General features: G+C 55.7%; 1 protein-coding gene across 4 annotated transcripts in view; it reads left to right on the forward strand.

The window, feature by feature from the left end:
- The window catches only part of SH3PXD2B (SH3 and PX domains 2B), a 90,617-nt gene extending 71,153 nt beyond the window's left edge, over window positions 1–19,464 (forward strand). For all 4 annotated transcript variants that reach the window (XM_036224338.1, XM_036224339.1, XM_016145098.2 and 1 more), the window contains exons 8-13: window positions 1,860–1,964; window positions 5,952–6,069; window positions 7,830–8,056; window positions 10,075–10,124; window positions 11,027–11,152; window positions 13,335–19,464. In XM_036224338.1, the coding sequence (XP_036080231.1) occupies window positions 1,860–1,964; window positions 5,952–6,069; window positions 7,830–8,056; window positions 10,075–10,124; window positions 11,027–11,152; window positions 13,335–14,921 (2,213 nt within the window). In that variant the 3' untranslated portion in view covers window positions 14,922–19,464. The remainder of the gene's footprint in view (window positions 1–1,859; window positions 1,965–5,951; window positions 6,070–7,829; window positions 8,057–10,074; window positions 10,125–11,026; window positions 11,153–13,334) is intronic.
- The last annotated feature ends 957 nt before the right edge of the window (window positions 19,465–20,421 follow it).

The following is a 20,421-nucleotide window of genomic DNA, read 5'->3' on the forward strand; positions in this document are numbered from 1 at the left end:
CAGCACGTAGGCCCCGTTCCCATTTGTCAGGAGGTCAGGATTAGCCAACCAGAAGTCCTGAAGTACTCAACAATTGTTATCCCTGCTTCACAGCTAAAGGAACCAAGAGTCCTGGTGACTTGGTCACTCGCCCAAGGTCTCCCAGAAGGTTGCTGAGCTGGAATTCCAGACCAATTCCAGCCAGCCCCAAGGCCATGTGACTTTCTAATTCCTGGGAATGAGTATGCGCAGGTTATGGGTGTGGCTAGGATGCTCTGTAGGGACAAAAGAAAGCGCCCGCCCCCTGGGTCACCCGCTTGAGTGAAGCAGGAAGATGCACTGCGGACGACTGGAAGCCAGAGTGGGCTGTCGGGGACCAGCCTGGTAGTCCAGAGGCCAGCAGGGGGAAAAGGACGGGCAGTCAGAGCTTGGCCAAGAAACTGGCAGCATTTATTTTTAATTATATATTTTTTACTCACCCAAGTAATACATGGATACGTTTTTCTTAAAACAATGAAGTTAAAATCAATTTTTTTCACTAACTTCGATCCTAGTTGCCTTTGCAAACCCCAGATAGCCCTTCTGTCATGTTGGCGTGAATCCTCTTGATAATCATACACATGCACGCACACGCACAGGCACACACACAGGCGCACACACGTCTGTGTGCAGTACAGGCAGACCTCAATGATAGTTCGGTTCTGTATCCGCACAATAAAGCGAACACCGTAGTTAAGCAAGTCACATGGATTTTTTGGTTTCCCAGTATGTATAAAAGTTATGTTTACACACGACTATAGTCTGTTAAATGTGCAATAGCGTTATGTCTTTAAAAATGCACATACCTTAATGAAAAATGCTTTATTGCAAAAAGTGCTAAGCATCATCCGAGCCTTCAGCGAGTTGTAAATTTTTTGCTGGTGGAGGGTCTTGCCTTCAATTTGCAAAAATCACAGTACCTGCGAAGTACAGTGAAGTGCCGTGAAACGAGTTGTGCCTGTGCGTGCGTGCGTGCGTGTGTGTGCGCACGATGGCCCCTCCCTCTGTCTTCAGAGCCAGCAGCGTTGCACCTCTGTGTGCTTTTCTGCCACGGCACATCTCCCATGACTCCTCTGCCTCCCTCTCCCATCTGTGAGGAGCCCGGCGATGACATTGGCCCACCCAGATGACCTAGGATGGTCTCCCTGCGTGAAGGTCAGCTGACCAGCAATCGTAATCCCGTCTGCAACCTCCATTCCTCTTTGCCACATAACTCACCGCATATAGAGGACCTGGACCTCCTTGGCGAGTCATTATTCTGCCCAGCACAGCTCCATGAGAGGCTTTTCTAAAGAAGGCTGGCCTGAGTCTGGGTGAGAGGCCTCTCAAGCCGTTACATCTGCTGCCAGATTGACCTTGACATGAACGGACCCAAAATCAAATGAGTTACTAGAGCAGTGGCTTCAGTATCGGACAGCCCAGGGTACGCGCCGCAGCTCTGCCGTAAGCTGTATGAACTTGGGCACATCTGCCGCCTCGTGCAGCCTCAGTTTCCTCATCTGTGCAGGGGGGATGGTAAGGTAATATGAAGACAATGTAAAACAAAGCCAGCGAAATGATTAGTGCCTCGCACACCTCAGCGAAGGTAGCTGTATTCCTTACTCTCACCATTCGGGGGGACCCTTCTCTCCCTCACCCTGGCTCAGGAGTGGGTCCTCTTAACCCCTCTTTAGCAGTTAGCAGCCAGTGACCATGGCTAGTTGTGTCTCACCAGGAAAATAGTGTCCCTTGAGCCTTGCCCTGAGCCTTGACCCATGTCGTGGCCGGATGCGTTGTTAGGTTCCGATGCCCAGACCGCACGGCCACCCCGCTGATGCCAGTCTGCACTCTCGTTTTCCCAGGATGGTGGTTCGTGAGCACCGCTGAAGAGCAAGGCTGGGTGCCCGCGACCTGTCTCGAAGGGCAGGATGGGGTGCAGGACGAGTTTTCCCTGCAGCCTGAGGAAGGTAGGCCACGGCTCGAGCCCCGGGCTTTCTGGGGAGACCTATGCCAGGTGTCACCCGATTTCTTCCCTTGGCCTCTGCCTCCACATCTCAGCTGCTTGCTGGCTTAGGCTCTGTAGCCCGTGGACACGCAGCCAGACCATGGGGTCAGGGCTGATGGGCAAGCCCACCCACCCTTAGGGACTTTCAGGAGCTGATCCAGGTGTGCCTGGCCGGAGCCGGGTTTGTGACACCTCCATGGGGCCCCAGGAGGGCCCAGCCTGTTCCCTGTCAACATGTCACTTTTCCTCCCTTGAATTATTCTGATGGCCAAGATGCTGGGGCTGCTTCCAGCTCATTTGCAAGCCACCTGAAGCCATCTGTAAGGATCTCTGCTTTCCTTGTCGGTTTAATGTCCTGCCTGGGCATCTGCATTAGGGCTGAATGAACCCCCTTCACTCACCCACACATGCTTGCATATCCCAGAGAACTGTACCTTCAGGTGTCCTGAAAGGTAGCTTCTGCCATGTCAGAAATCCAGAGGCCCAACTGACTCCCTCCCCCCGCAGAAGCATTTCTAAAAGTAGAGTTCATCTTAGCTAATAAACAGAAGAGTTTTGGAGTCAGACAGACCTGAACTTGAATCTCAGCTGCACCTTACAGGCTGAGCGAACTTGGCCAGCAGCTTAGCCTCTCTGCCACTCAGCCCCTCCTCTAAAAATGGGAATGATGATGTCTACGTCATGGGATTCTTTTTTCCCCTTAATTAAATGAGATCCCACATGCAAAGTGCTTGGCAGAGAACCTAAAACTGTAACTCAGAACAATTGTTGACATATAGCTATGCCTTGCCTAGTGTTGACTATTTGGGGCTTTTAGTTGACTGAAAGCACAAAGCCACTTAAGTATATATCTAGGATGACAAGGAGGGAAATTCTTCTAGGGTCAAAGTTAGCAAAGTAATTGTATGCAGTTTTGCATTTAGTGGCCAACAGCCCTCAGAGTAGAGCATCAGTTGGTTGGTGTCCGTAGGGCAGGGCCTGGCTGGGCATGGGGATACCGCAGAGTGAACCCTGATAGGGAGCAGTAGTGTACTACGGGGAAACCACAGCTCTCAGACAGTGACGACTACCATGGCTTGCCTCGGTAAGGGGGTAGTTATTATCCCCATTTTACAGATGAGAAAACAGGCTCAGAAAGGTAGAGTGCTTGCCCGGGGCCACACAGCTAGGAGATGGGAGAGAGAGACCACATTTTCTTAAGGAGTTGTACATTTTCCTTCCTCCTACAGCAAGGGCTTCTCTTAGTGCCCCTCTATAATCATGCCAGGAAGAGAATTATGTTTACTGGATGGCTCTTTACTCGAGTTCAAGGTTAATGCTCAGGGCCTTGGTCCCTCTGAGCCACCAGGGTTTGGCATAGAATGGCTCCTAGATGAGAACACATGCTCTGTATCCCTTTTGTCTGGAGACACAGGAAGTGCTTTTTCTCACTTCTGCCTTCTGCCCTTCGCCTCCACATGCTGCCTGCCCAGTCTCATGGAGGTACTGGTCATTGCCCCGGCCTGTGGGCCGCCGCCGGACCCTGGGGGACTTGTATGCCATCAGCTGGCGTCAAGGTGTCTACCTCGGAGTTTCCTTCGTGTCCGGTGTTTGGAGCCGGGTCCCTGTGTCCGCATGCGCATCCATGCCGTGCACCGCCCGTGCTTGCTGCATGCGAGACGCTGCGCCTGTCCGTGCCGTGCGTGTGGTGGCATGTCGCTTTGGGAGGAGGGAGCCTGGGCTCTCAAGTTTCCCAGCTTAAAAATTGAAGTCTGGGAGCCTCTGTGATGCTGACCCATTCCTTTTGTTAGGCAAAGGAAAGAACCCCACTTTAAATTGGCTTCAGCAAAAAGGGAGGTGCATTGACGTATATCACTAAAAAGTCCAGGGTAGGGCTAGCTTCAGGCATGGCTGGATCCAGGGGCTTGAAAACATCCCCGGGATCTGAGACCCGCTCTTGCCACCTCTCTGCTCTGTCCTCTACCTTGCCGGAAGCATTCTCTCATGGTAGCAGTAGTTCTAGGCACACTTCAGGGACATCCTCCAAAAAAAGTTTCTCCATTAATGCAAAGCCAGGATTCATCAGCTGACCCATGAGAGTCATGTGCCATCCTCTAACCAATTACAGTGGTCAGGTGGGGTGCCAGGCTGGGATCACACACTCTCCTCTCCCTTCAGGAGGTGGTGAGGTCAGCCTCACCCAAACCGTGTGGACGGAGGCTGGCGGTGCCACCAGAGGAGGGGCACATGGGCACTAAGCAGCAGTGCCAGCAGGTGCCCACCCCGCGGCCTACAAGGCCTTCCACCCTGACCCTGAGCTTTGTGAGGGATCAGTGAGTGTCCATGAAGCCCAGAGGCCTCTGGGAGCTGGAGAATCCCCCTGTGCCACCAGCTGAAGGGTGCCAGCCCCAGGAGCCCAGGGCCTGTAGGACTGACTGCTCTTAGTTCAGGACACAAGCAGCGCCCCTTCTCAACCAACAGAACTTCTGTGTATTCACAAGGTTGAACTACCCCCCACCCCCTTCATAGCACCCACACCCCACCCTGCCGCCTCTGTGAGCGTGGGGAACAGCTGACTCTGCCGGACACAGGATATGTGCAACTGGAGTCAGCTCGGCCCCCACGGAGCAGGTCAGTGGGCTAGGTCAGTCGATCAATAAATGCGCTGTGTGTTTTCCGCCTCCCTCTGCACCAGCTGGGCAGGCCACAGAGAGCCCGCGGTGTTTTCCTAAAGAGAGGGAGTCAGCCCCGACACACTAACCATCCACACCAGCCCACAGCTGGCTCGGTCCCTCCCGGGGGCCAGCATGTAACCAAAACAGGAAAGGCCTCTGGGCTCCCCTGGGACACTCGTCTGTTCTCAGGCTTCGCAGTCACTGCTGGCCGGGTTGGGGGTGGGAGTTATTCTCTTGCTCTCAGGAGGGCCCTGCCTGAGTGTGACAATGAGCAGCCCTCTCAGCGGAGCCCAGGCTGGAAGGACATAGCTGGACGCAGTTCTCTAGGAGGCAGTGGAGCCATAAGGATGGTCCCCTGGCTTTGAGGGAGGGAGCAGAGACCAGACAGAGGGGAGGGGAAGGCACCCCAGTCGTATTAATGCAAATCGAAGCAGGAGATCTTTTTATGATCTATATAAATATACACATTTAAAATCATTATGTTGTACACCTAAAAATAATGCAGCGTTCAATTTCTCGATAAAAATTAATTTGAAAAATCAAATTGAGCTTTAGGAATGGTTGGATCCAGGGCCTTGGAAATAATTAATAAGAAATAAAGATCAGTTACCAGCTAGGTAATGAAAACTTCTAGCTGTGTCCTTGGCCCGAGGCCATGTGCTGCCAAATCCAGCTCATCCCTGAACCCCCCACCAGCAAGAACTATAGAGGAGTCCAGAGATTTTAACCCCCTGTCGTGTGAGCAAGGCGGCTCCCACCTGGCCCCCCAGGACTTGTTCATTTACTAAACAGGTACTTAATATTCCCAGGACCGTTCCCAGTGCTGGAGACAGACGCAAATCCCTGCCCTCAGGAAGCTCAGAGTCCAGCAGAGAGACAAACTGGAAACAATAAATAAGAGTAGGGTGTGTTAGGCCGGAATTCCCGTCGTGGGGGAGGGACTAAGTGAACCTGAGTAGAGGGGAGGAGGGTGCTGTGGGTCTGACTGTCACAGAAGGCAAGGTCAAGGAAGGTGACCTTGAAGGCACAGGTTTAAGGCAGATGAGGCCGAATGCATGATGCTGAGGGGCGTCAGGGGGATGGGAACCTGCCCTTTGTCCTGTGTCCCGTTGCTGCTTGCGCAGGGTTGGTGTCCAGGGCTAAGTGAGGGCCCGGGGGAGCACAGAAATTTCTGGGGGAGATCCTTCCCTCCGATCAGCCAGCGCATCTCATGGATCACACAGCCTCGGCCCTCGGCATCCCGGGGCTGTCAGTGTCCTTGAACGATTTATTCCAGCATCCCTCTGTCCCCGCAGAGGAGAAGTACACAGTCATCTACCCGTACACCGCTCGTGATCAGGATGAAATGAATTTGGAGAGAGGGGTCGTGGTGGAGGTCATCCAGAAGAACCTGGAAGGCTGGTGGAAGATCAGGTACCTGCTGTAGCTGGGCGGGTTTCAGGTCATGTGTGCTCCAGGTGCACAGAGGTCTGTAGGCCATTGTGGACAGGGTGAGGTTTCAGCCTGAGCCCTGAAAGGGTGCTTCTCCTCTGTGCCGTTTGGCTTAGAGCCTTCTCTAAAAATCCATAATAAGCAAAATCTTCTCCAAACACAGCGAACCACAGATAGCAGTAACTGTTGAGCAAGACCGGTCTCCGCCTCCAGATGTTTCTCGTAAGAAGTGAACGGAGGCGGAGCTGCCCTGTGCGTGATTGCCCCATCAAGCCCTTCTCTGAGACCGGTCACGACGCTTAACCCCGCAGGGACTGGACCTCATCCTAGAGCCGACCAGTTACCCTCACGTTTCAGGGTCCAGTAGCGAAGGCATTTCAGACACTTTGTGACAGCTCCTTCACCCGCATGATGGAGTCTGAAACCCATGGGCAGGTAGGGTGGCCGCCTCGTGCTGGTCTGCCCGGGACTCTCCCAGGTTTAGTAATGAAGCTCCTGGGAACCCCCTTGCTCGCCCCAGTAGACAGGCTGTGACCGTAGGAAATGAGGAAGCCTGGGGTCCCCGTGACCCAGCGTATGCGCTGCGGTGTGAGGCAGGATGTCAGGGCCGAGACACATGGGGCCAAGCGTGTGGCACTGTACTCATTCCGCAGCACACACCAAGAATCCGCCCCGGGCCGGGCCCTGTTCGGGCTGCTGGGGGCGTCAACAGCGAGAAAGACACAGGTTCACACCAGCAGGCGCTGAGGACAGACTCATACACAATGACGGGCCAGGGCAGTGAACAGTAGGTCGGCGAGGCGCACGGGGTGGGTCTGGAGCACAGAACAGGGGCTTCCGGGACCGGGGGTCAGGAAGGCTTCCTGAGGGAGGGGACCTTCAGAACTAAGGCGCAAAGGGGTAACCATGCTGATGCCTAACGTGTCTCGAGTATGTACACTATCCTGCTGCATCAATTATCCCAAAACCTAGCAGCTGTGGAATTTGAGGGTGGCTTCATTGGCTCGGGGTCCTTCAGGAGATTGCAGTCGGGTGTCAGCGAGGGCTGCAGTCATCTGAAGGTTTGACTGAACCTAGAACGTGACAGAAACAGGATTTAAACCTTTCTCACCCCAAAGCCCACTCACCACTGCAGCGACTGTGGCTGAGGCCGCCCCGCCTCGCCAGGCCCAAATGTGGTTAGTCCATTTGTCCTTTTATTTATTTATTTTTTCATTCACTTCACGGGCACTGAGACCTTTGACACACAGAGGTGGCTCAGGCGCGGGCCCTGCCCCAGAGCTCGTGTCCTGGTGTGGGGGACGGGACCGCCACTGGCAGGTGCTGTGTCATAGGTCCTGGGGTTGTGGTATGTGCGGGCGACAGCGGATACCGTGGAGTGAGGGCCTCATTCTCTGTGCAGCTCAGGAAAGGTTTGAGAGAAGAAATGGTGCTATGCAGAGCCGGGGCAGAGAAGCAGGAAGGAGCGGGGGAAGGGGCTTTCCAGGCGGAGGGTCCCCAAAAGCAGGCACATAGGGGTTGGAAGATGTGGGGTTGCTGTGAGAGGCGAGGCTGGGAGTCCAGCTGCAAAAGCCTCGAACGCCAAGCTCTCAGCGCTTAGGGTTCGTCCAGAGGCAGCGAACTGCGTGCTGGCCTCTAGCCCCGGGCCCTGGTGACCCATCGTGTGATGCACAGTTGGATCGCGGCTTCTTCCCATGCACCTGGCAGGGCAGCCCGACCAGCATCCTTCCTCCTCCTCCCAGGTACCAGGGCAAAGAGGGCTGGGCCCCAGCCTCATACCTGAAGAAGAGCAGCGGGGAGCCCGTACCCCCGAAGCCAGGCCCCGGCTCATCCGCCCACGCAGGCGTCCTCGACCTGGATGGAGTCTCGCGGCAGCCGAACTTGGTGGGCAGGGAGAAGGAGCTGCTCAACAACCAGAGGGACGGCCGGTTCGAGGGCCGCCCAGCACCTGATGGTGACGTCAAGCAGAGTGAGTGATGCCCACCTGAGCTCCCGGAGGCTGGGCCCGTGCCCAGTGCGCCTAGCATACTGTCCCTCATCCTCCCAACAGCCCTACTGCCCCCTGGCCCCATCCTATGAGTAAGAAAACAGGCTCAGGAGCCCTCGGTCGCTTGTTCCAGATCATTCAGCAAGTGGCAGGACCTGAGTGCGGAGGCTGGCTCTCCTGCTCCCCACCATGTCATTCCCACCACCTCGTGATGGTCCTGAGAGCAACTGCTGCCCAAGCCCCTGCTGTGTGCCAGGACTCTATGATTGGTCTCATCGACTCCCCGTAACCACCTCTGGGGGCCTGGTTATTTTCGTTTTACAGATTAGGAAGCAGAGAGATGAGGGGGTTTGTCCAAGGCCACCCAGCTAGTGAACGGTGGGGCCGGGACTTGAACCCAGGCCCGTCTGACTCCAGGGCCAGAGCTCTCTCTGCACGACTTCATTTCTGAGCCAGAGGAAGAAGTCGGTCCAATGTTGGGTGTATTTCAACAGCAGTTCTTTACCCATCTTGCTTTTCAAAGCTTCCCCATTATCCGTTTTACCATTTAATGCTACATACCTGGGACTCCAGCCTCCAGCACATGGCCCTGACCTGCAGTTAGGGGCAGAAGGGATCTCTCCGCTGGGACCAGGGACTTCCCTTTAGCTGCAGGGTGAAGTCACTTGCTCCTGGCTGGGCTTATTCGGCTGTTTATAGTCAATGAACTTTCTGAGCATCTCATTCTCTGCTTGGCTGCTCTGAGAAAGGACTGACAAGCAACAGCAGGGCTCTCTCCAGCCCCTAGTTTCTGTGACTCTAATCTGCTACGGCCCAGAGCACCGGAGGGTTCTCATGAACCCAGAGGACTGAATGAAAATTTGAAACCGAAACCCCATGTATTTGTTAGGATAGGTTCAGATACTCAGGCGAAGACACCCCCGCCCACCCAACCACATGCATGCAACCAATAACAGTGGCTCAGGTACTTTAGACGTTCCTTTCTTTCTCACAAAGCAGTTCGGATATGGGTCCAGGGCTGCTATGGCAACTGCAGGCAGTCAGGAGCCTTGTTACGTTCATCTGTCGTGTGTCGCCCTCCTCCACCTAGTCTGGGATGGCTCACCACTAGTCCAGCCAATGAAAAGGGGGCAGCGAGAAGTGGAGGGCCCAGCTCTGAAGCTCCACCCTTCCCACTCTCTCACAGCCCAGAACTTAGTCACGTGGTAATACCTAACTGCCAGGGAGTCTGGGAGATGTAGTCTTCGTAGAGGCAGCTAAGTGTCTGGCTAAAACTCTGTTGCTGTTCATTCTAATAGAAGACATGGGAAATGGTTATTTAAGAGATTGACATGTTCTCGACACTCCAACTGTAGACCCGTGCTAAACCAGCTCTGGCAACAAACATGAGAAGCCTTCCTCAATATTCCGCCTTTATCCAGGAGCCTTGGACCCCTGCAAAGCCATCCTCCTCCTCCTGAGACCCAAAGCGAGGGCTCCCTAACTCCAGAGTAAAAACCCCTGAAGTCACCAGCCCAACTTTGTTCAGTTCTCGTTTATGCGTTACTTCACTCGGGTCTGTTCTAGAGCACAAAGCCAGGAGTGGCGACGCTGACTGCATGTCCGCCACATGCCGAGAGCCTCACACGTTTGGTTTACTTTCCTCTCCACCACTGCCCCGGGAGGCAGGCAGCATCCCCCTTTGACAGATGAGGGCCTTGGGGCTCAAGGAGTCAGACAACTTGTTGCGACCCTGCTCCGTATTATTCTGAAGCTCACCCTGGGACCCCAGTGGGAGACCTTTCCTCCGCTCCAGCTCACGGCCGCCCCGAGCCTCGTCTGACCAGCCCCTTCCCATCAGGCGCTTCCCGCAGGAAGGGTCGCAGCATCCCGCCCGTGCCTGTGTGGAGCGCTTTGCCCAGCCTTGTGCGGGAGAGAACGGCTCTCTCCCGGTGTCCCCCTCAGGGATTTTGTCTCCAGAATTCTGCGTGCATGTGAACCGAGATCTCATCTTTTTATAGGATCGCCCAAGATGAGGCAGAGACCCCCTCCTCGCCGGGATATGACCATAGTAAGTGGACCCTTGCTACTGGGGAGCCGGCCCCAACCTGAGACTGGCCCCTCACACATACCTCACCCCCTCCAAAGGTGCCCCCTTCCTGTGCACACGACGGCCTCGCGGAGCGGGCTGGACCAGTGCTAGTCCCGTTACCAGGTGGAAGGAAGCACTGAGGTCCAGGGAGGCGAAACAAGCCGCCCGTGACTTTGTGTCAGTGAAGCCTCGGGACGCGCCCTCTGCTTCCCGAGCCCCCTCCCCTTTGTCTTAGGTCAGTCTTCTCAAATGAGGTAAATGGAAAGGAAGCTGGGGCGAAGCGCGAATGGCCTTGGTGGTTCCGTTCTGCTGCTTTACTTGCATGCTCCATTTTTAATTCTTCAGGTACCTTTCTAGCCAATGCATGGAAAAATGGGCCTTGTTTTCTTAATGTCCGTCGTTTACTGAGCACCTGCTGGGCGCTATGCTGCGTGCTGGGCGCTTTACTGCGTTAACTTTACGGGGTGCTCACAGCGACTCCACCAGGTAGACCTGTTCTGCAGGAGAGGAAACGGAGGCTCCAGAAGGGCATGAGATTTGCCCACAGCCGTACACGAAAACAGTATTTCCAACCTACATGAGTCCGACTTCCAAACTTACGTTCTTTCCACAACCCTCGCTGCCTCTTACATCCAGAGAATATTGTCTTGCCTCATTTTCATGGTGTAGACAGATGTCCTGTGTTTGTTCTCGTGGCTCTGAAGCTGAAGGGCCAGTGAGCCACCCAGGAGATGATGACACGAGAGGTCCTTTTCCTTTTGTCACATGGGTCCACCAGCACCCCCTTGAGGGTGATTGTATACCCCAGGCTCTCCGCACACCCTTTTAGTGCCGTGGGAGTGGACTTCCGTTGGACTTCGCTCTCTGTTTAATCGTTCCAGCCTCGAGGTCTCAACCTACCCAAGCCTCCCATCCCACCCCAAGTGGAGGAGGAGTATTACACCATCGCCGAATTCCAGACCACCATCCCCGATGGCATCAGCTTCCAGGCGGGCCTGAAGGTCGAGGTGAGTGTGCCTGGTTCCTCCTGCCTACATGTGATTCTTTTTTTTCAACTTATTTTGATAACATTGGTTAATAACATTATATAAAGTTTTGGGCTTAACCAAGTATTCCTACCATAAATTCTTACGATAAATTCTGCATCCTCTGTTTTCCTCTTCTTCAGTTTTGCTCTCCAGTTCATTTCATCATCTCGTTAGCCTGCAGAACTCATTAACGGAACCCCAGTGTTTTAGCAATGGAGGTGTTAGGAACACCTTAATTTCTTGCCTGGCCTCTGTATCCTCAAAACATGTTTTAATGATGGTGGTGATATTGGCACCTCTCTGTGTCAAGTACCTTACATACTTGATAACTAATCTTTACAGAAGTCCCGAGAGGTCAGTATATTCAGCCCATTTTATAGATGTACCTGAGACAAAGAGAGGTCAGGTAAATTGTCCCAGGTAACATGGCTAGTAAGTGGTGGAGCTGGGATTTGCACCCAGGTCTCTCTGGTCTTAAAGCTCAGGCTCTTTTCTTCTCCGTTCCCCCACATTCCTGTGACTTTGCATTTGGTTATTTTATTTATAATAGCTCTTGGCTTCTTTCTAGTAAATGAAAACTCTCGTAAATTGTGACTAAGAACACAAATGTTTAGAGCTTCTGCTGTCATGCTTTGCACAGAGTGTACGCTTAGCAGATCTCCACTGGTTCGTTCCATTTTGATTATCATACACACTTAGAGGTGTTGAATTCAAGGCTGTGCCGACGGTGACTCGTATGCCCGGAATAGCCTTCGGTTGTTAGCCAGAGCTGCCCAGTGCTGGCAGGATGCTTGTCACCATCATGTGAAGCTGAACATTCATCAGCGCCTTTTCCTGGAGACAGTCCAGCGGGACCTAACCATGTGCCTGTTGCATGCACCCTGCTCTCTCAGTGATCTCTCCTATGATTTGCTGTTTTCTGCATTAGTGTATGTGGCTGCCATGAAAACCGCGCGGGGGTCTTCTTGTTCTGACCACTCTGGTTTTCGTGGTGTGGAATCACAGCTATGTGGCTGGACCATTCAGGCTGCAAGCAGTGAAGCCAGAACTGGAGACCAGGACTGCGGGCCCCTGAGCCCAGCCTCTGCCCCCTGCGCTGGGTCTGTGGCTTCCATTCCTCTGTGAGCTGGGCACAGGGCACGACGGCAGGACCACGCCTGTGGCCCTTCTTGCCCCCAGCATTTTCTCACCCCCGGCACAGCTTCTCCTCAAGCAGGGTCAGATAGTGGGAAAGGCTTAGGCTCTAGAGCCTCAGTTCTGCATCTTTAAAATGGGGTTATAATCCCCATCTCATCAGGCTGTCGTGGGATCTCCTATGCACAGAGCCTGCCAGAGAATAGCAAGTATCAGTCAGCCCGGCTGCCATCACAGAATACCAGAGACTCAGTGGTTTAAACAACAGGGATTCATTTCCTCGCAGTTCTGGAGCCTGGAAGTCCAAGGTCAAAGTGTTGGCAGGGCTGGTTTCTGCTTTTCGCCTGCAGATGGCCATCTTCTCACTGTGTCCTCGCAAGGTTGCCCCTCATTCGGCATGTCCCCTTGTGTCCTAATCTCCTCTTGTCAGGACATCAGTCGTGGAGCAGTGACCAAGGCCAGTCTGGGCTGTATGTGGGTTTTGCCTTGTGCTTCTTTAGAATTGTAGCAGACACTGCTGGTGGCCCACCCTGTATCCTGACCCATCTGGGTTGACCTGCAGCTGCACGCAGGTCCCCAGAGCTGACAGCATCCCATGTCCCGAGAGGGAAGGGTTGATGTCCTGGGGGGTGGGACCAGGAGTCAGGAGGTAAATGGCCCCATCCGCAGTGGGACAGTCAGATTCTGTGTGATCTCTTGGAGGGTCCCTGGGGGACCCAGAGCAGTAAACTGCTCATGATAGGCTCTCATGTTCCCCATTTCCTCCCTTGTACTTGCTGAAATCACCTCTCAAATTAACTAATTGTACCCCGGTCCCTGACACAGATTTCTGAGGGAATCCAGAGTTAGACAACAACCTACTCCCCAGAGAGATGTTCCCGATACCTGATAAAATCTCAGAGATAGTCCCCATCTATGTCAGTCTCTGCCTCTAGAGCTTGAGGTACATGTGGGTCTCCCAGACCGTGCTGGCCCACTGCCCCTAGGACCACACCTGCTGAGTGCTCTCCTCTGTTCTCCCTCCCAGGTGATCGAGAAGAACCTGAGCGGCTGGTGGTATATTCAGATTGAAGATAAAGAAGGGTGGGCCCCAGCAACCTTCATCGACAAGTATAAGAAGACCAGCAATGCCTCGAGACCCAACTTTCTGGCTCCCTTGCCCAACGAGGTGAGCCAGCTCCGGCTGGGGGAGGCAGCCGTGATGGAGAACAGCACGGGCGGTGAAGCCGCTGGCCCCTCTCGGCCCCTGCCCGACGCACCGCATGGCGCCATGGACTCTGGGATGCAATGGTCCAAAGAGTGGAAAGGCGGGAAGGAGGGCCTGAGGAAGGCGTCTTCAGACCTGTCGTCATGTGCAGGCTACGAGGAGATCTCGGACCCTGACCCGGAGGAGAAGCCCAGCCTCCCTCCCCGGAAAGAATCCATCATCAAGTCGGAAGGGGAGCTGCAGGAGAGGGAGCGGCAGAGGCTGGAGCAGCTCAGGGGCTCCTCGCCCAAGCCCCCTGGTGTGATTCTGCCGATGATTCCAGCTAAACACAGCCCCCCAGCCCGGAATGGCAGGAAGCCAGAGCCCAAACCCGACAAGAGCAAGTTGTTCCAACTGAAAAATGAGATGGGACTGGAGTGCGGCCACAAAGTGTTGGCCAAGGAAGTGAAGAAGCCCCACCTCCGGCCCATCTCCAAATCCAAAGCCGACCCAGCAGACGAGAAGCCGGACGCCATGCCCCAGAATCCCTTCGTGAAGTCCAAACCTCAGGTTAGGCCCAAGCCAGCTCCCTCCCCCAGGACAGAGCCACCTCAGGGTGAGGACCAGGTGGACATCTGCAACCTCAGGAGCAAGCTCAGGCCTGCCAAGTCCCAGGAGAAGTCCTTGCTGGGTGGAGACAGCCACCAGGCTGCTGGGGGCCAAGACATGGTCTTCAGCCGCAGCTCCCTCCCAGGGGAGGGGCCCGGCCGCCCCCAGGACAGGGCCGGCAAACAGGATGGACTCGGCCCAAAGGAGCTGTCCTGCAGAGCCCCTCTGAAGCCAGCCAAGACCGCAGATCCCGTGCCTAAGAACGCGCCCATGCCTCTCCAAGAGGCTCCCCCGCAGAGACCTGTGGTCCCGCCCCGGAGACCACCCCCACCCAAGAAAACCTCATCATCCAGGCCCCTCTCGGAGGTCAGAGGGCCCCTCCCAGAGGCCAGAGAGGGCAGAGAGCCCCTCCCGGAGGCCAGGGGGCCCCAGCGGGACACCAGTGAAGGCAAGGCGTCTCCTGCCCCAGGCCGGCCGCTGCTAGTCCCTCCCAAAGCCAGACCTTTCCTCTCCAACTCCTCGGGGGTCCAAGATGACATTCGAGGCAGAGGGGGGCTGGGGCCACGGATGGTGGGCAAGAGTGGAGAAAACAGAGAGAAGGTCGCTGCAGCCCCCTCCCCCAGTGCCGACAACCCGAAGGACCTGTACGTGGCCGTGGCCAACTTTGAAGGAGACGAAGATACCAGCAGCTTCCAGCAGGGGACGGTGTTCGAGGTCCGGGAGAAAAACAGCAGTGGCTGGTGGTTCTGCCAGGTGCTCAGCGGGGCCCCCTCCTGGGAGGGGTGGATCCCTTCCAACTATCTCAGAAAGAAGCCCTAGCCTCCTCCTGCCCTGTCCGGAGGTCCCGCGCATCCCCGCCGGCTTCACCCACGTATTTAATATGCCTCTTAATTTATCGTTCTCCACACGGCTTCGAAGGAAGGCAGACTCTGGAGAACTGTGGTTCCTTCCCTCCCATGGGTGGGGTCGGCCCTCCCACCACTGCAGCCCCCCGAGGCTCAGAGGCTTGTGTTCTCTCTTCTCAGCATCCCTGCCTTAAGGACTGTGGCGTTGCCGCCCAGCAGCGGGACCATGACTCCCCAAGGCCTCCAGGACCAGAACTCACCATCTGGAGAAACCGCAGAAGGGATTTTCATGGCTTGGAGCCAGCATAGTAAGGGGCGGCCCCCCAGCACCCCACCCCGTCCGTGGCGGCTTGCTCCAACTTCTCCATGTCTCTAAAAGCCCAGTGACTTTTATTCACCCAGTTGCTAAAATGCCTGGTTCCAGAAAGGACTTCACCCCATAGAAGTGGGCTCCAGGCCAGTCTCGAGGGGTGTCCTTTCCCCGAGGCCTCAGGCCCGTGGGCCTCTCAGGTTTGACCAGATGCAGCTGCCCCAGGAGTGGGTCTGGAGGTCATCCACCTGGCCATCCCGCCCTCCCCGCCGCCCCCCATCTTCTGGCTTGGGATCTCGATTGGTCCTAAAGGGATGGTTCCTGGACCATGCTTCACTTCCTGCCCGGGCTCCAGTCACTCCCTGCCCCGCCTCGGGGCCTTTCACCCCTGTCTACCCAGAGCAAGAATTTCAACGCTTGTTTGTGAAAGGGGACCGTTCACAAGTCCCGCTCCTTTGCGGGCACCCCTTTGCTGAGTAGCTAGTAAGTAGGTGCCAAACTCTTTACGTTCATGTATAATCCTCACAAAAACCATCTCTTGCAGTATTATACCCATGTCATAGATGAGGAAACTCGGGCTCGGTGTGCCCAGGCACACTGGGAAGAGGAGGAAAGAGGACGGGGATCCAGGCCAGCCCGACTTCCACGTCTGTGCCCTGTAAGGGGCAGACCGGGAATGGGGGACGGGGGGGGGGGGGGGTGGCGCTGGTTATACGCCAGAGCCCTGGCTTTGGCTCCTGTGCTGTGCCCTCACTGAGGGATAGAGCTTGTGGAGCAAAAGGAGCTGAGGTAGCCTCACGTGCCAGCCTCGAGGGGTTCTGGTGGCTCCAGGACCAGCAGCCGTATCTCCACCAACCTGAGCGTAGCAAGCAATAGCCCCTCCAGGAGACAGGGACCCAGGCCAGGCAGGCAGCTCCCGTCCCTCCCCGCTGCCGCTTCCTGTGCCTCTCTGGCCCTCGTGGTTTTTTTCTTTATCTCCCTGCATGCTCCCCCTCTGTCACCTCGCTTGGGGGGAGCCCAGGGCAGCCGCGCCACCCATTCCGACGTGGTGGTTCACGTAGAGTCACAGCCACACAGCGGCACCAGGACCCAGGGTTTCTGGCTCCCAGTCCAGAGCTCTTGCCTGTGGCCCAGGCTGCCTGGAGGGTCAGAGGTCAGCCCTCCGTAGCCTCGTCTTGCCCTAGAATCTCCAATTCGGAGTGTTCCTTGGCGGCCATGCTTTTGGAACCACAAGGCCAGCTTTCCTGGGAGGCTCCCTGTCTACCTGCAGTGCCAAAGGTCTAGGTTCAGGCAGCCGTCTTCTGCTGTACCCGCACCCCCGTCCCTTGGGCTCTGGGTGTTTCCGCAGAAGGCCTTTTCTCCCTCAGACTCCAGTAGCATGTCCTTCCTTCCTTCAGCCAGTCAGTAAGTCCTGTCCCCAAGGAGCTCGGGGCTGGGCCCTGAGGCGCCCCTTACAGCACCCGCCTGCCCTGTGGCCCTGTGCCCAGAACCTCAGTGCGGGGCCACCCACCTCTTCATAGCCTGCTTGGGACAAGGCCCCAAGGCCTATCTTCCTGAGTTGTTGATCCACTTTGGTCTAAACTGCTTTTGTGAAGCTGTTATGTAGGATTTGACTACATTTCAAAAGACAAAACTCTACATTTTTTCATTCTGATTCACTTTCTGCTTTCATTGACCTTTTCCAGTATTTGGTGCTGGGCGCTGGGTCCACCAGGCTGCGTGCGGCTCCCGGCCTGGCCGTGGTTTTTGTTTGCCGATTCCACCCAAGGGGTCTGTCTCTGTCCTCGTTCCCTCCCCCTGGGGGCCAGGCCCGTGGGAACGGATTGGTCCTGCCTTTCTCTGGGCAGGACATTTTCCTGCAGATGAAAAATTTGTCTCTTTATTATTATTATTCTGACAGGAACTGAAGGTACTGAAGCCACATTTCTTTCTGTCACTTGTGCCCTGAGGACTCCTCCCAAGCTTCTTTTGCCACAGTGGTGTGGGCCCTTCTCCGGGGCCCTGGAAGTGGGGGTCTTGGCGGCAGTGGGTCTCCCTAGGTGTCCTTGCCTAGGGACTCAGGTTTATACCATCTAGGACTGTGGCCACTATTCTGTAGGCAGCCGATGGAGCGTATGCAAAACTTGCTCCCTCCTTCAGCTGGGCCCTCACAGCAGCCCCGTGAGGTGCGTGGAGTCGACCCCAACCTCTACCGAGGGACTCGAGGGTCAGGGGGTGAGGCCCCACGCCCAGCTTTACATAAATCATGACTAAGCTGAGACTCAAATCCAGGGTTTGTTTCTCCCCAGTGCCCATGACGTTTCCTCTGCCACCAGCAGTGAAATGTACTTGGGGCTTCCAGGGGGGGTGACCCTCCCTCTGCATTCGGGTTCTTCTCCCCCCGCCCCCCGCCAGCTCACGATTACACACGTCAGAGGGTCGCAGGCGAATCCCTGTCCGAAGGGTGGGCGAAGGTGGGGTTCGCTTCTTTCCTCACCCCTGCTCATCTCCTTGCGATGACCATTTTATCTCACATCTTGTGGCGTCAACTTGCAATGTCACCAAATCTTTGGGAAATCAGAGGTTTTAGGACCACCACTCGATAAAAATAGGCCTTTGCTTGAATTTGTAGCTCAAAACTTCTTGGCCATTTGATGGCTTCAGGTCCTTGTCCCAGGCAGACAGACTGGGGGAGAGCTGGGCCCCAGCTCACACCACTGCGAATGCCCCGCCCTAGTGAGGAATCCCCAGAGCCCAGACCTGGCGTCCAGCAGTCGGCGTGTGAGCCTCTGCCACGGGCCTGGCCACACAGTCGGTTTCTTAGGCAGAGTTCTAGGCCTTAAAACATTTCTGAGCCTACTGGGGATTTCATTACCATGCAGAATGGAGGAAAACAAACTTGCCACATTCGAGGGCAGGCGCTAAATCTCCCCGACATCTGCAAGGACCTCGGCTCAGGGACGGACAGTCTCGTGTTTGTTCGGCCCGTACAAAGTGCCCAGCATTGAGTGGGATGAAGAAGGAATTGCCCCTGCCCACGAATGGCTGGCAACACGACATCATCAAGAACAGAACGTTCATGGTTTGGTTTCCATCCTTTTACGGCACCGAGTCTCTTAAGTGTTGGGCCGGGCTGCTCGCTGGGAGGTCCTGCCCTTCTCTTTGGACTGTGACGGTGGGCAGTCTTGTCCCCCCTCGGTTGTCCAGGCCCATCCTTCAGGGCTTATGCAGCAAACAGCCATACCACGCCATAGACCAAAGATCACCTAGTGCCAGGTTGCGGCCTGAATGCTGACTGGTTCTCGCTGAGGCCCGAGGGGTGTGGCGCACACCCCTCCCCTCAGCCCGGAGGCATTGCTCCTAGCCTGGCTAAGGTGCTGGATCTTGCAGACGGAGCTGTGTTCCTGCAGAGTTGAAACCAGGAGCCTCCGCAGCCCTCGCCCACCTGTAGACCGCCCGCCCACGACCTTTCCCACAGACGTGACCGCCCGGCTCCGTGGGGTGGCGTCTGGTTTCTGGTGCTGCCCTGCCAGGGTATTGAACCCCCTCATCGTGCTTCGGTATTCCATCTCCCCACTTCCACCTTTCGCTCCGAGGGAGGCCTTCCTAGTTCGATCAGGGATCGGGGGGGCCCAATCTCTGTTTCCTTGAAGAAGCCAAACCCAGTGTGACAGCCGGTAGCCTTCACTTTCGGGGCTTCTATGAACATACGAAAGGAGGTGGCCCACCAGGCTGGTTAGAGCAATAAGCAAGTCCGAGACAACACAGGCGCCCCCGTCCCCCGCCCCCCATGGATGCCTGTCTATGCCTCCGCGCCCCCGTCACTGTCAACAGCACCCCTTCACTCTCGCAGGGGTGGTGAAGAGCTACGGTCACCTTAGCTACGACCCACAGGTCCTGCTTCAGGGAGCCGCCGAGGGAGCAGGCGGCCTCTCGCCTCCCTCCAGAGACGGTGGGCTCGGACGGCAGCGCTGTCTGTGCACCGCGCGCCTGCTCGTCAGATGACGCTGGCCACCTCCGGATACCCAGCGCTCCTCACCCTCTCGGCACACAGACGGATTCCGGCGGCGGTTTTTTATTTCCTTGTAACACGGAAAATTACATGCGGATGTATAACGTGAGGGGGGTGGTGAGCCAGTAGCTGTAGCTCGCGTAGACTATGTGCTTCCCTTTAGACTTCTTTTTTTTTTTAATAAAGTGCTTGACTGGTTTCAAGCTTCGTCGTGAAGACGCGCTGTCTGTGGATTTTATTTGGCTGAAGAAAAGGTGCAGAGCTCTGTGCCCGGCGTTTTGGCCTGGGGTTTTGAGATCAAAGAACAGGAGCTCATATGCGCTTGTGTCTGGGCGTTGCCCAGACGCAGAGGTGACCTCCCAGCACCATGGTGGACCTTGATTCCTTCAACTACAGCATTTAGAAACCAAGGGGAAGCTGAGTGTCTCCCACATAGTCTCGGCTCTGTCTGAACTGGAAAAACCTCACGTGGCCGGGAAGCCTTGAGCCTCTCTCACTGGCCTCGCGAACTGATGGACGAGTGGTTGGGGGAGGGGCGCGCCGCCGTGGTTGGTTCTGCTGGGACCAGCCAAGCCATCTGCTGGGAGGGCATCGCCTGTCATTTTATTATTTTCCCAAGGGCAGAGCCAAGGACTCTGGCACCTCCTTAGTCCCAGGTAAGTCTTTAAACAAAATGACACCGCCGCTCACCTTCCTAGGGAGGGAAGAACAAGACCCGCAGAAACCCTGAACAACTTCGAAGGCGGGAGTTCGCGTAGGATATTCCCGCTCCCCTGGAGGAGGCATTGCGAAGAAAGGAATGCCTTTCTGGATAACCTCGCCTGGCAATAATGGTTATTAATATACTGTATTAATCTGTTCCCATAAGAAGGGACAATCATCAGGCCCCTCTTGGGAGCATTTTCTCCCAGATCTTCCAAACCAAGAGTGCTTAGCCCTAAGAGTCCGAGTGGCAACGGCGTGGACTTCCCTGGCAGTGGAGGGGCACCTGGGCCTCATGGGATGGGACGGGAACAGGACCGCAGACGGAACGAAACCTCGCTTATTCTCAGGGACACTTACCCCATTGCCTCCCCTCAAGTCTCACTTGGAACCGACACACGCCTTCATGCTGTCCCAGAAACTCCACGCCGTACAGCGTCCCTCTCTCGTTCGCAGACCCCCTCCGCTCAG

Source organism: Rousettus aegyptiacus, unplaced genomic scaffold, assembly GCF_014176215.1.
Source record: "Rousettus aegyptiacus isolate mRouAeg1 unplaced genomic scaffold, mRouAeg1.p scaffold_m13_p_7, whole genome shotgun sequence".
Lineage (NCBI taxonomy): Eukaryota > Metazoa > Chordata > Mammalia > Chiroptera > Pteropodidae > Rousettus > Rousettus aegyptiacus.